This window comes from Silurus aristotelis (assembly GCF_946808225.1).
Source record: "Silurus aristotelis genome assembly, chromosome: 15".
NCBI lineage: Eukaryota > Metazoa > Chordata > Actinopteri > Siluriformes > Siluridae > Silurus > Silurus aristotelis.
This window is the reverse complement of record NC_139588.1, coordinates 19,491,009-19,503,714: the sequence shown is the minus strand read 5'-3', so window position 1 is coordinate 19,503,714 and position 12,706 is coordinate 19,491,009. Positions and strand designations below refer to the sequence as shown.

General features: G+C 38.4%; 1 protein-coding gene across 1 annotated transcript; it reads right to left on the bottom strand.

The window, feature by feature from the left end:
• Window positions 1-1,642: 1,642 nt before the first annotated feature.
• On the bottom strand, window positions 1,643-12,030 carry hddc2 (HD domain containing 2). The gene is made up of 7 exons (XM_083562565.1): window positions 11,917-12,030; window positions 9,586-9,707; window positions 9,291-9,393; window positions 5,019-5,087; window positions 4,795-4,933; window positions 1,853-2,565; window positions 1,643-1,753 (listed from the first exon to the last, which is right to left on the bottom strand). Exons 1-6 carry the CDS (start codon window positions 11,959-11,961, stop codon window positions 2,423-2,425), a joined length of 621 nt encoding a protein of 206 aa, XP_083418691.1. The 5' UTR covers window positions 11,962-12,030; the 3' UTR covers window positions 1,643-1,753; window positions 1,853-2,422.
• Between the last annotated feature and the right edge of the window lie 676 nt (window positions 12,031-12,706).

The following is a 12,706-nucleotide window of genomic DNA, read 5'->3' as shown; positions in this document are numbered from 1 at the left end:
AGATAATTCTGCTTTTTGATGTAAACAATAAAACTTGTGACCTGTATTTACATGTTTTGATGCATTTGACTGCTGCTATACAATTGTCTGATTGGTACAGGTGTTTCCTTAATAAAGTGGCAGGTCAAATGAAAAAAAGGGGGCTTTCAGGGATCCTGTACCTAATGTAGATTTAGCTTTAAGTTCTCAAAGGTATTTCTATAGCGCTTTTCACAACAGACATTGTCTCAAAGCAGCATTACAGAATTTAACAGTTAAGGTGAATGTTGTGCATTTATCCCTGATGAGCAGCCATGGCGACTGTGACCAGGAAAAACTCCCTTAGATGTCATGATGAAGAAACCTTAAGAGGAACCAGACTCAAAAGGGGAACCCATCCTCATTTGGGTGACATCAAGAGTGTGATTATAGTCTGTAAATAATACAGAACACTGGAGAGGGAGAACTAACATGAGTACTGGAGTGTAAGATTATGAGTAATGTCCTTCCTACAGTCTTATACAGTCATTTGAGGGTACATTTTTTACTGTTTTTTAGTAAACAGGAGTGGAACTTAATGCAGTCTTCTGCTGACACTGACAGCACTGACCTCAAGATTCAACATGTATGGTTTGAGATGCTATTCTGATCACCATGTTTGTAAATAGTGGTTAAAGTTGTGCTATCTTTTCTGTGTATAGTTTGTAAAATTCATTGTGGTTAAAAAAAAAAAAAAAAAAAACCCGATTCCTGATTTCCTCTAACCAGAAAAGAAACGCGCCCTTATCATTAACCCAATATCATTACACACGCTACATAAACTTATAAAATAACAAGAAAAAAAAAAACGAAAATATACAGACATACCGAGTTCCATTCACAGATTTGGGAAAATTTAGAAGACATTTTATTTTACTAAAATATTCGCAAAAATCTAACAAATTGTAACTTCTTATTCCGAGCTTCTGGTATGTACAGAATAAGTCGTTACTAATTGTTTCATTGTTACGAATATTTTACTAAAAAATAAACAAGTAACACTACACACTGTTCACCTGTAGGTGTCCCTATTGCAAAATGATTATGCAACTCAAATATAATTTCCAAGTGATCATTGGTAATTGGTAGGATCATGGGTAATGTTGACAGAAATGCCAAAGTTTATCTTTTTTCCCCCATTTTTATCAGAGAATAAGGCAGAAAATATACAGTTTGGGTTATACTGTAATAAATGTGTGTCTCTAATTAACACAGACTCCCAAATTAACCAGGAGAATCTACAGTATTTAATGTATTTTGACTGGAAGTAACCACTGACGATGATTTATAATAGTGAGTAGTTTACCGAATATTAAAGCAATAAAAACAAGGATAAAATAAGATTAAATGTTGAGTAATGGTGCTTGAAGGTTAGAAGAATCAATAACAAACGAGGTAAAAAAAAAAACTACAGCTTCTGTTGTGTCCAGTGGCAGAAAGAAAACTTTGGCGGAGGCACCAAAAATACTTATAAAAAGTCGTCCCTGGTGACATGGGGGAAAAAAAAGAAATCAATAGATTACATTTCGTCACTATATCACGAAGCTGCGAGACTAGGCTGTATTTTAATATCATTATCAAGATCATATCAAGAAAGCCTTTCAGGATTTAGGGTTTGCACACAGTGTTTTTAATGGAAGGGAAAGAAAAATGTGCACAAAGTATTTAACAAACACACACATTACATAGATACTTTGCACCCACTTTAATTACCCATTTTGTTTCAGATTGTGCACTTTTGTAGCGTGTATAAATACTAAACTTTTGCCATGTTTGAGCTGTCCCGCTTAAAACTAAAGAAATAACCCACAGGATGTCATTTTATTTTTGTAACTTTTTTATTTTTCCTGTTCCTTGTTAAGACCAAGCATTTTTATTATGTGACCGTTTACCAAAGTACAGCACAACTAAAGACTGAAATCTCGTGTTTTTTAAACCATGGCGATACACACCAAAATAAAATACGGTTACAAGTATAACAACCGATCATCAAACTAGAAACTGCCTAACCAGAACTGGCGTGCTGATTAAATATGATTTAAATAGGAAAAGTTATACATAGCAAATTAAACACTGTAACTCAGAAGAGGTCCTCGTGGTCCTGGTGGAAGGATCTTGCCGAGGATCACAGCAGTTTATAAACCATAAGTAGACAGGATTATGCATTTACAGGCAAAGCGATTTGTTTCATTGTCATACTACAGCATTCATTACCACTGTGAATTTCTAGGAGTATCATTTCACTTCTAATACCAAAAATTGCAAGGTATAACACGTCCTCCGAAGAGTTGTTCTGAAGAAAACACCTAACAGTATATTTGTTCCAGGTGGATCCTGGATGGTGAAAAATCTAATCTGAACTATAAAATACAGTACAGTACGGCCCTGATGTCTAACGCTCAGCTCATGACGTGTCCGTGGCTGTCGGGTGGCGGTTCACTTCTGCTGATTTCTCCGATCCTGTCTCTCCTGCTTTGGTCAAGTGACGTGCTCGTTCTTCGTTTAAGCTTTTTACCAGTGCGAGAACTTCCGGGTGATGAAAACGGCCTGCGACAAAAACAGATGCTTTCGGTACAGCGATACTAAACACTGCGGCAGATACGTTTCAATCAGCGTTACGAGCGAATGTATCTTAAATAGCTGATATCGGAAAATGGGTTTCATAAAAATTGTGTAATATTTGATTCTAGCTAGTAGTGGTAATATAGATTTTATTGTCATCCCAGCATCTGTGAGTATCTTCATGTCTAAAAACAGTTACGAAGGCACAAAAGCTGCATTGTTGAAATGTAAAATATCCTATAAAACCTTTTTACAGAAGGAAGAACAAAACAGCTACTGTGATTATAGACGTTTTACCTTTACAAGTAAATATTCATTTACCAGACCATTTCTGATCTTATTTCACTAAACAAGTTTTAAAAACCCTGAAAGTGAGTCCAATAAAATATGCTCAATAGAAAAAGATTTGTCTGGAGCAGAAATATATAAATCAGTCTGGTGAATATGGAAATGTCCCACTTTTCTTGCCACTTGTTCAATATATAATGATTGACAGCAGGCTTGAGGTCTGAGGAAAGAATGTGACATTCTTCTACATCCAGGTTTATGGTCTTCTTTGCACACCCGTCCACTTGTTAATTTCCTAATGAAGGCCCAACATGACCCAGAATCCAGCAAAAGATTATACTAAAGGATTAATTCACTTTTAATTAAAATGAAGCCATGGAAATAGATGATCAGGGTTTGGAGCTTCTACTGCTTAGAGACATGATTTGAATTCTGTGAACAATTTAACCAACTTATTTATATTTATATTTATATTATATATATATATATATATATATATATATATATATATATATATATATATATATATATATATATATATATATATATATATATATATTAGTGCTAGAATTAATTCTAATCAATTCTAGCTATCAGTTTTAAAGGGGTATATGGTATAATGGTCTCAGTGCCATATCTGATTTTTTTTTTTATTTGACTACTCAAATATATATGTAAATATATAACATATTTGACTGTAACTAAAATATTTAAACAAAATGTATTGTAGTCTACAGTATTAATACAGTATTTTATCTGGAGAATAAGAAAGTTAATGTAGATATAGATACTGAAATACAAACTTTCTACATAAAATATATTCTTCCTCAAGTAGCCTTTTTTTTTTTTTTTACACGATGTATTTAATACTTTGTACAAAAGTCTTTGTTGGTAATGACGGCTTCCTGTATGGAGAAACCAGTTGCATGCATCGCTCAGGTCTGATTCTTCAAATCTTGAAGGTTCTGTGGGCTCTTCTATGAACTCTGATCCTTAGTTCTTTCTATAGATTTTCAGTGGAGTCAGGTGTTTGACTAGGCCATTCTAGCAGCTTAATTTTCTTTTTTTGAAACCAATTTGGGATGATTGTCTTGCTGAAATGTCCACCCTCGTTTCATTTTCACCATCACCATTTTTTCCAAGTTTGCCAGAACCCTATGCTGAAAAACAGCCCCAAACCATGATGTACCCACCTCCAAACTTTTTGGGGTGATGTGCACTGCTCTCCAAACATGGTGTATTATGGCATCCAAAGAGCTCAATTTGGTCTCATCTGACCAGACTGTATTCTCCCAGTATTTTACAGGCTCTGTCCAAATGTTGTGTATCAAACTATAAATGAGCTTCAACATGCTTTTTCTTCAGAAACGGAGTCTTGCATGGTGAGCGTGCACACAGCCCATGGTGGTTGAATGCATTACTTATTGTTTTCTTTGAAACAATTGTACCTGCTCATTCCAGGTCTTTCTGAAGCTCTCCATATGTGGTCCTTGGCTCTTGGACAACTCTTCTGATTCTCTATTCTGTCAGAAATCTTGCGAGGAGCACCTGCTCCTGCTTTTATGGTAAATTTATGTTCTTTCCACTTCTGGATTATGGCTTTAACACTGCTCACTGGAACAGAAGTTTTGAAATCCTTCTGTAACCAATGGCATTAGTATGGTATGGAGAGGGTCTTGAGAGCGCTCTTCAGTTTTACCCAGCATGAGATGTTTCCTGTGTGAAACCTTGGTAATTGGACACCTTTATACAGGCCATTAGTTGGGATTGAACCATCTGATATTAATTTGCACTGTGAAGGGGCAGGATTGCTTTTTAATAACTGATCGATCTCAGCTGGTGTCTTGGCTTTCCATACCTTATTTTACATTCCTTTTAATACTTTTTCCTTATTGTCTACATATGTGACACAGAATGTGATGAAACCTTCAGTGGAGTTGAAGAACTCCTGTAGTCGGCCCGGGTTCCCCTCCAACTCCTCGTATTCGTGAGCCTGAAGGATCATCTCCAGCTGGTCCAGCTCTTTCACCACCCTGGCCTCAGGACTCGACTGAGTCTCATACTCCTGTATAGAGAAGCAAAAAAGGCTGAAATGATCACAGTAATGATCTATAATGGTTGGTGTATATGGCACATGAGCAAAAACTGACCTCCCACAACCTGTACATCTCCTTCCGCAGATCTTCATCTAGCAGACCTGTGATGTGAACCATTGCCTCCTGAAAGAGTAGAACGTTTTTTTTTAGACACAGACTGGAGCGTGTGGCGTGTGATTTGCTCTCATGTGAAGCAAAGTGACTTTAAACATTAAAGATAAACTGCACAATGTAAAAACTCCTCATCCACTCAAGACTTAATCTTATTTCTAGCCATAAAAATCTTACTGATCTTCGTTTAAGAATAAAATTCTATACAAGAGCAGATTGTTAAAGGTTATTTTAAGATGTTTTTATTTTCCTTCTTAGTAAAGCTTAAAGTCAGTTAATTTACCTGCAAATTGAACTTGAATCCAATCAGAAAGATCATTTGAGGCTTTGTATCGTTTAAGACTAAAACTTGTACACTTAGGACTTAGTCATTAGCATTATTTATTCTAAATTCTTGTTTCAAGTCAACAACACCAACACATTTATTTACAATATAATAACAAAGACTTATTATAAGCAGTATTAAGTCATCACACTCTTTCCAAACATTATCCTGGATTTGTTTGCAACTTTGTACTTTATACGAAGTACTTATGACTTTTTACTCAGTTGTTCTGTAGTTTAATTTCAGTTTCTCATCTCGAATATCTTTCAGTGTTCAGTAATGACAAAACACATTCGATAATGATTTTTGTCGCAAAAAGTATTTTGAAAAGCAGCAAGTAATGATTTTGATTTGTTTTTGCACCGTAACTACTGTGTGTAACATTTGAATAAATAATTGTTGAAAATACGCATGATCTTGATTTTAATAGTGTAATAATCTTGTTTTTAGTTTAAATGCTTTGTCTCATTTTAAGACAGAATATATAACGATGACTTCTTAAATGATGAGGAATTCTCTTGTTTAGTTGCTTTATCGTGGAACCCAGCCATTAGGGGGGCACAAGCCAGTGTACTCTTAGTGCCGGTCCCAAGCCAGGGTAAATGGGGAGGGTTGCGTTAGGAAGGGCATCCAGCGTAAAACATGTGCCAAATCAAATATGCGGATCACAAATGAGAATTTTATACCGGATCGGTCGAGGCCCGGGTTAACAACGACCGCCACAGGTATCGTTAGCCGACAGGGTACCGGTGGAAATTGGGCTACTGTTGGCCGAAGGAGGAGAAGGAGAGGAGGAAGGCGTCTACAGAGACGGCAGGAAAAGGAGCAGTGTAGGAGAGTAGAGGTTCGGGTTGGTACTTTAAATGTTGGTACTATGACGGGTAAAGGGAGAGAGATAGCTGATATGATGGAGAGGAGAAAGGTAGCTGTGTTGTGTGTTCAGGAGACCAAGTGGAAAGGGAGTAAGGCCAGGAACATTGGAGGTGGGTTTAAACTGTTTTATCATGGTGTGGATGGGAAGAGAAATGGTGTAGGGGTGATTCTGAAGGAAGCGTACAGTAAGAGTGTAGTGGAGGTGAAGAGAGTTTCTGATAGGGTGATGATCGTGAAGGTGGAAGTTGAAGGGATGATGATAAATGTCATCAGTGCCTATGCTCCACAAGTTGGCTGTGAGATGGAGGAGAAAGAAAGATTCTGGAGTGAATTAGATGAAGTGGTAGATGGTGTACCTAGGAAAGAACGATTGGTGATTGGGGCAGACTTTAATGGGCATGTAGGTGAAGGGAACAGAGGTGATGAGGAGGTGATGGGTAGGAATGGTTTTAAGGAGAGGAATGTGGAAGGGCAGATGGTGGTAGATTTTGCTAAAAGGATGGAAATGGCAGTGGTGAACACGTATTTTAAGAAGAAGGAGGATCATAGGGTGACGTATAAGAGTGGAGGAAGGTGCACACAGGTGGATTATCTTCTGTGTAGGAGATGCAACCTGAAGGAGATTGGAGACTGTAAGGTGTTGGCGGGGGACAGTGTAGCGAGACAGCATCGGATGGTGGTCTGTAGGATGGTTTTGGAGGCGAAGAAGAAGAGGAGGAAAGTAAGGTTTGAAAGAGGAATAAGATGGTGGAAACTGAAGGAGGAAGAGTGTAGTGTGAGGTTCAGGGAAGAGGTCAGACAGGGGCTCGGTGGTGGTGAAGAGGTGCCGGATGATTGGGCAACTACTGCAGGAGTGATGAGGGAGGCAGCTAGAAAAGTACTTGGTGTGACATCTGGAAATAGAAAGCAAGACAAGGAGACGTGGTGGTGGAATGAGGAAGTGCAGGAGAGCATAAGGGGAAAGAGGTTGGCAAAACAGAAGTGGGATCGACAGAGTAATGAGAAAAGTAGGCAGGAGTACAAGGAGATGCGGCAGCAGGTTAAAAGGGATGTGGCGAAAGCCAAGGAAAAGGCATATGAGGAACTGTATAAGAGGTTGGACACTAAGGAAGGAGAAAAGGATTTATACCGATTGGCCAAGCAGAGGGACCGAGCTGGGAAGGATGTACTGCAAGTTAGAGCAATAAAGGATGGAGAGGGAAATGTGTTGACTAGTGAGGAGAGTGTGTTGAGAAGATGGAGGGAGTATTTTGAGCAGCTGATGAATGAGGAAAATCAGAGAGAGAGAAGGTTGGAGGATGTGGAGTTGGTGAAGCAGGATGTAGATAGGATTAGTAAGGAGGAAGTGAGAGCAGCGATTAAGAGGATGAAGAATGGAAAGTCGGCTGGACCAGATGACATACCGGTAGAAGCGTGGAGATGTTTAGGAGAGATGGCAGTGGAGTTTTTAACCAGATTGGAGAAGGAGTGTGCTGGTACCGATCTTTAAACATAAGGGAGATGTGCAGACCTGCAGTAACTACAGGGGAATTAAGTTGATCAGTCACACCATGAAGTTATGGGAAAGAGTAGTGGAAGCCAGGTTGAGAGAAGAGGTGACCATCTGTGAGCAACAGTATGGTTTCATGCCGAGGAAGAGCACCACAGATGCCTTATTTGCTTTAAGGATGTTGATGGAGAAGTATAGAGAAGGACAGAAGGAGCTGCATTGTGTATTTGTGGATTTAGAGAAAGCGTACGACAGGGTGCCGAGAGAGGAGTTGTGGTATTGTATGAGGAAGTCAGGTGTGTCAGAGAAGTATGTAAGGGTGGTGCAGGACATGTATGAGGACAGTGTGACGGCAGTAAAGTGTGCAGTAGGTACGACAGACTGGTTCAGGGTGAAGGTTGGACTGCATCAAGGATCGGCCCTGAGCCCTTTCCTGTTTGCAGTGGTGATGGACAGGTTGACGGACGAGGTCAGACAGGAGTCTCCCTGGACTATGATGTTTGCAGATGATATTGTGATTTGTGGTGAGAGTAGAGAGCAGGTTGAGAAGAGCCTGGAGAGGTGGAGATATGCGCTGGAGAGAAGGGGAATGAAAGTCAGTAGGAGTAAGACAGAGTACATGTGTGTGAATGAGAGGGAGGGCAGTGGAGTGATGCGGTTGCAGGGAGAAGAGGTGGAGAAGGTGGAGGAGTTCAGGTACCTGGGGTCAACAGTGCAAAGTAATGGAGAGTGTGTTAGGAAAGTAAAGAAAAGAGTGCAGGCAGGGTGGAGTGGGTGGAGAAGAGTGACAGGAGTGATTTGTGATAGACGAGTATCTGCAAGAATGAAAGGGAAAGTTTATAGGACTGTGGTGAGACCTGCGATGTTGTATGGATTAGAGACAGTGGCATTGAGTAAAAGACAGGAGGTGGAGCTGGAGGTAGCAGAGCTGAAGATGTTGAGGTTTTCGTTGGGAGTGACGAGGATGGACAAGATTAGAAATGAGTTTATTAGAGGGACAGCACATGTAGGATGTTTTGGTGACAAGGTGAGGGAGGCGAGATTGAGATGGTTTGGACATGTGCAGAGAAGGGACATGAATTATTTTGGTAGAAAAATGCTGAAGATGGAGCCACCAGGTAGGAGGAAAAGAGGAAGGCCAAGGAGGAGGTTCATGGATGTGGTGAGGGAAGACATGCAGGTAGTTGGTGTAAAAGAGGCAGATATAGAGGACAGGGTGGTATGGAGACGGATGATCCGCTGTGGCGACCCCTAATGGGAGCAGCCGAAAGAAGAAGAAGAAGAAGAAGTTGCTTTATCGTGGCTTTTTAGTAGCTTGTTTAGTATTTTTGGTTTTACTCACGTTAAGAAAAGCAAACTGTTTAAAAAAGAATGAACATGACTGGTGGAATAAGTGTATTGAATGCTTATTTCAAGACATTATGTTTTCTAAAAGCCCAGAGAGGTTTTCTGATTTCAAGAAATTTTACCACGTGTAATTATCTCTATTTTGACTTGTTTCTAGTCTTATATTCATTTCGCACTGCACCTTTTCTCTTCTGTGTTTCTCGGCTTTGCTGATATTGTCGGCAGGAGCGATGTCTCCCACTATGCACTCGGCCAGGTCATGGACCAATGCCAGCTTCATGCATCTGAAATGAAAAACCAACAAGCATATTGGAACTTTTACTATTCTGTTCTTGAAGCGCCTCAGCTAGATATCAGTGGATTAATGGTTTCCATTTAGGATGTGAAGGAGTTCATTAATCCTGAGCAAAAAGGCCATTACCATCCATGTGTACTGTGTCCTCTTTACTGCCCACTGAGAATGTGTGTTTACTTACCTCTCTCTGTTTACACTGAGGTCTTGTAGTGTTAGTGCCATCATCGCCATCCTGTACATGTGATCAGACACACTTTCAGGCTGCTTTATGTTCCGGTAGACCCAACCTGTCCTTGGAACATGCTGAAACATGAGGTAAAATGTTAAAGCTGTAAAAAAAAAAATCATCTCACCTGTACACATTCAGTAAACATTCAACCTTGAAGAATCTATTGATCCGAGTTCAGTACTCAAATACCCAGTACTAATCATCTCATAGTAACTGAGAGCCTTTGATTTTACTCTGACTGGGTTTTCTGGCTGATAAATGTTACAGGTGTGATCATTACATGCTGCATTGAGATGCTAGAAATGCGCTAACAAGTAATATAATTGCTTATTGTTTTGCAAATTTTTGTAAAAAACGAAAAAAACAAATTCCAAATTTGTGTCATTTATTTACATTTAAATATATATATATAAATTATATATTTTTTATATTTAAATTTTTTATTTAATTTTTTTTTTACTTTTTTATTTAGTCTAGTTAAAATTATTAATTAATTATTTTTTTATTATTTGAAATATATATATATATATATATATATATTTTGGGAACCTGAACACAGCAATACCACCGGTCTAAGAACAACACACAGAATGGTATGAAAAAGTGAGGATGGGACTGATTTCTTTCTAGCCCAGACTGTAGATTTACTGGAGTTATATATAATGTCTCATCAGCAGTCACTAAGATTGATCATGTCATATACAATCAGTGGTTCAATGAGTGTGAATGATGTATAAGCTTTGGCATAATTACTCTATAAACAGACTATAAACATGTGACAAAAAGAACAAAAGTGTACATTTCATGCTTATTTTTTGTTTTGTTTGAAGGTAAGTTTTGCATTTATTTGTCATGAGCACGTTAATTTATAATGTGCATGTTTTAGAAATGACAAAGGCTCAGAATTAGGACTACAATGGCTGCTACAACGGCTCAGGATTTCAATTTGCATGAACGGTTCTGAATTTAAGTCCCCATCGCTAAACTGCACACTTTAACCATAATGCAACAATTATTGAACAATCCATGAACCTTAAATGCCACCAAACTCCAATTAGAGTTTTATTTATAAAGCATTTTTAACAATGGACGTTCTCCCAACGCAGATTTACACATATACAAAAGTTAAAATTTAATTTATAAGTTTAGTGCCTATATATATTTATATCCCTAATAACCAGCAGGTGGCGACAGAGGCAAGGAAAAAAATCCCTGAGATGGTATGAGGAAGAAAGCTTGAGGGGAACCAGACTCAAAACTGACCCCATCCTCATCTGGTTCCTCTGAAGCTTTTCTTTCTCTTACCATCCACTGTTGCCCACTGGCGCCCTAATTAGAGACGGACTTATAAGCACTAACATATAAACTCATATTTTACAACCTATTTTCTCTGTAAAGCTGCTTTGGGCAATGTTTAAAGTGCTATAGGAATAAATCTGAATTGTATGTGTCATGCGTCAGGGACACTATTGCCGCATTGTAATGCTTGCTGTAAGTGTGTGTAAAGGTTTTTGGTGTGAATAAGATGTTTCTTTAGTAATTATATGAAGCAAAGCATGATAAAAGATTATCTGCAGGAGTAAAAGGGAAGGTTTATAAGACTGTGCTGCGATGTTGTACGGTTTAGAGACAGTGGCATTGACGAAATGACAGGAGGCGGAGCTGGACGTTTGAGATGATGCTGATTGTCGTTGGGAGTGACGAGGATGGACAGGATTACAAATGGGTTTACAAGAGGGACCGTGCAGGTAGGACGTTTTGGAGACGAGGTGAGAGAGATTAGATTGAGAAGGTTTGGTCATGTGGTCATAAGGAGGGACATGGAGGGACATAAGCAGAAGCATGCTGAGGCAGAAGGAAAAGATGAAGGCCAAAGGCATGCAGGTGAGGACAGAGTGATATGGAGATACATGATCCGCTTTGGCGACCCCTAGTGGAAGAAGAAGAAGAAGAAGAAGAAGAAGAAGAAGAAGAAGAAGAAGAACAACAACAACAAAAGCATGGACTCATTTGAGCACTAAACACTTAAAACACTTGCTAATTTTTACGTGTGTGTGTGTGTGTGTGTGTGTATAAATCTAAAGCACGCAGACAAATGACACAAAGTAAAAGGATAAGCCACATATATGTCTATAGATAAACAACATCCTAAATTCATATTGTAGATATTCAACTAAAAGTACAGTCAAATAAACAATCGTAGCGAAGAATCATTAAATTAGAACTAAGAAAAGCTACGTTCCGGTTTAAAATGAGAGATTTGTTATACAATAAATGCGTTACCTTTAACTGCCCTACTAGTTTCATGAACTGTAACATGTTCTCCATGCTGTTTTACCGCTAAAATAAGAATGCTGCCGGGTTCTGAGTGCGCATGCGCGTCAAAAGTGACGCGCAAACGCAGTACGGATCGAAAAACCAAGGACCGTACGTAACGCAATTCATTGACACACCACTAGATGGCGGCATGTGTGTATTATATACTACTGATTATTTAATATTCGATCTGATACTTTTAGGACTAATATCGACTAATAATAATAATAATTATTATTATTATTGTTGTTGTTGTTGTTGTTGTTGTTGTTATTATTATTAATGATTATTTATTCATTACTAAACCATAATAGACAGGATTTGTTGTATTAGATTTATTCTAAATATATAAATAAAAAATATTAAATATTTAAAAAATAATAAATTATAATCAGACAAGAATCAAAATCACAATGTCACATAATGTTTCTGCATTTATTTCCTTTTATAGCTTTTATATAAAAAAATTATAATTTTGTTGAAGTTTTATTTCAAGCTTTTCTCAAGGTACAGATGACACAGGTATATCGAAGATATCTGAGAAAAAGACAGGAGGCGGAGCTGGAGGTGGCTGTGGTTTTAATTAGGAGTGACAACAATGAACAAGAGTAGAAATTAGTTGTATTAGAGGAACCGCTCATGTAGGACCTTTCGTAGACAAGGTGAGGGAGATTGAGATGGTTTGGTCATGTGCAGAGGAGGGACATGGCGTATATCAGTAGGAGAATGTTGAAGATGAAGTCTCCAGGCAGGAGAA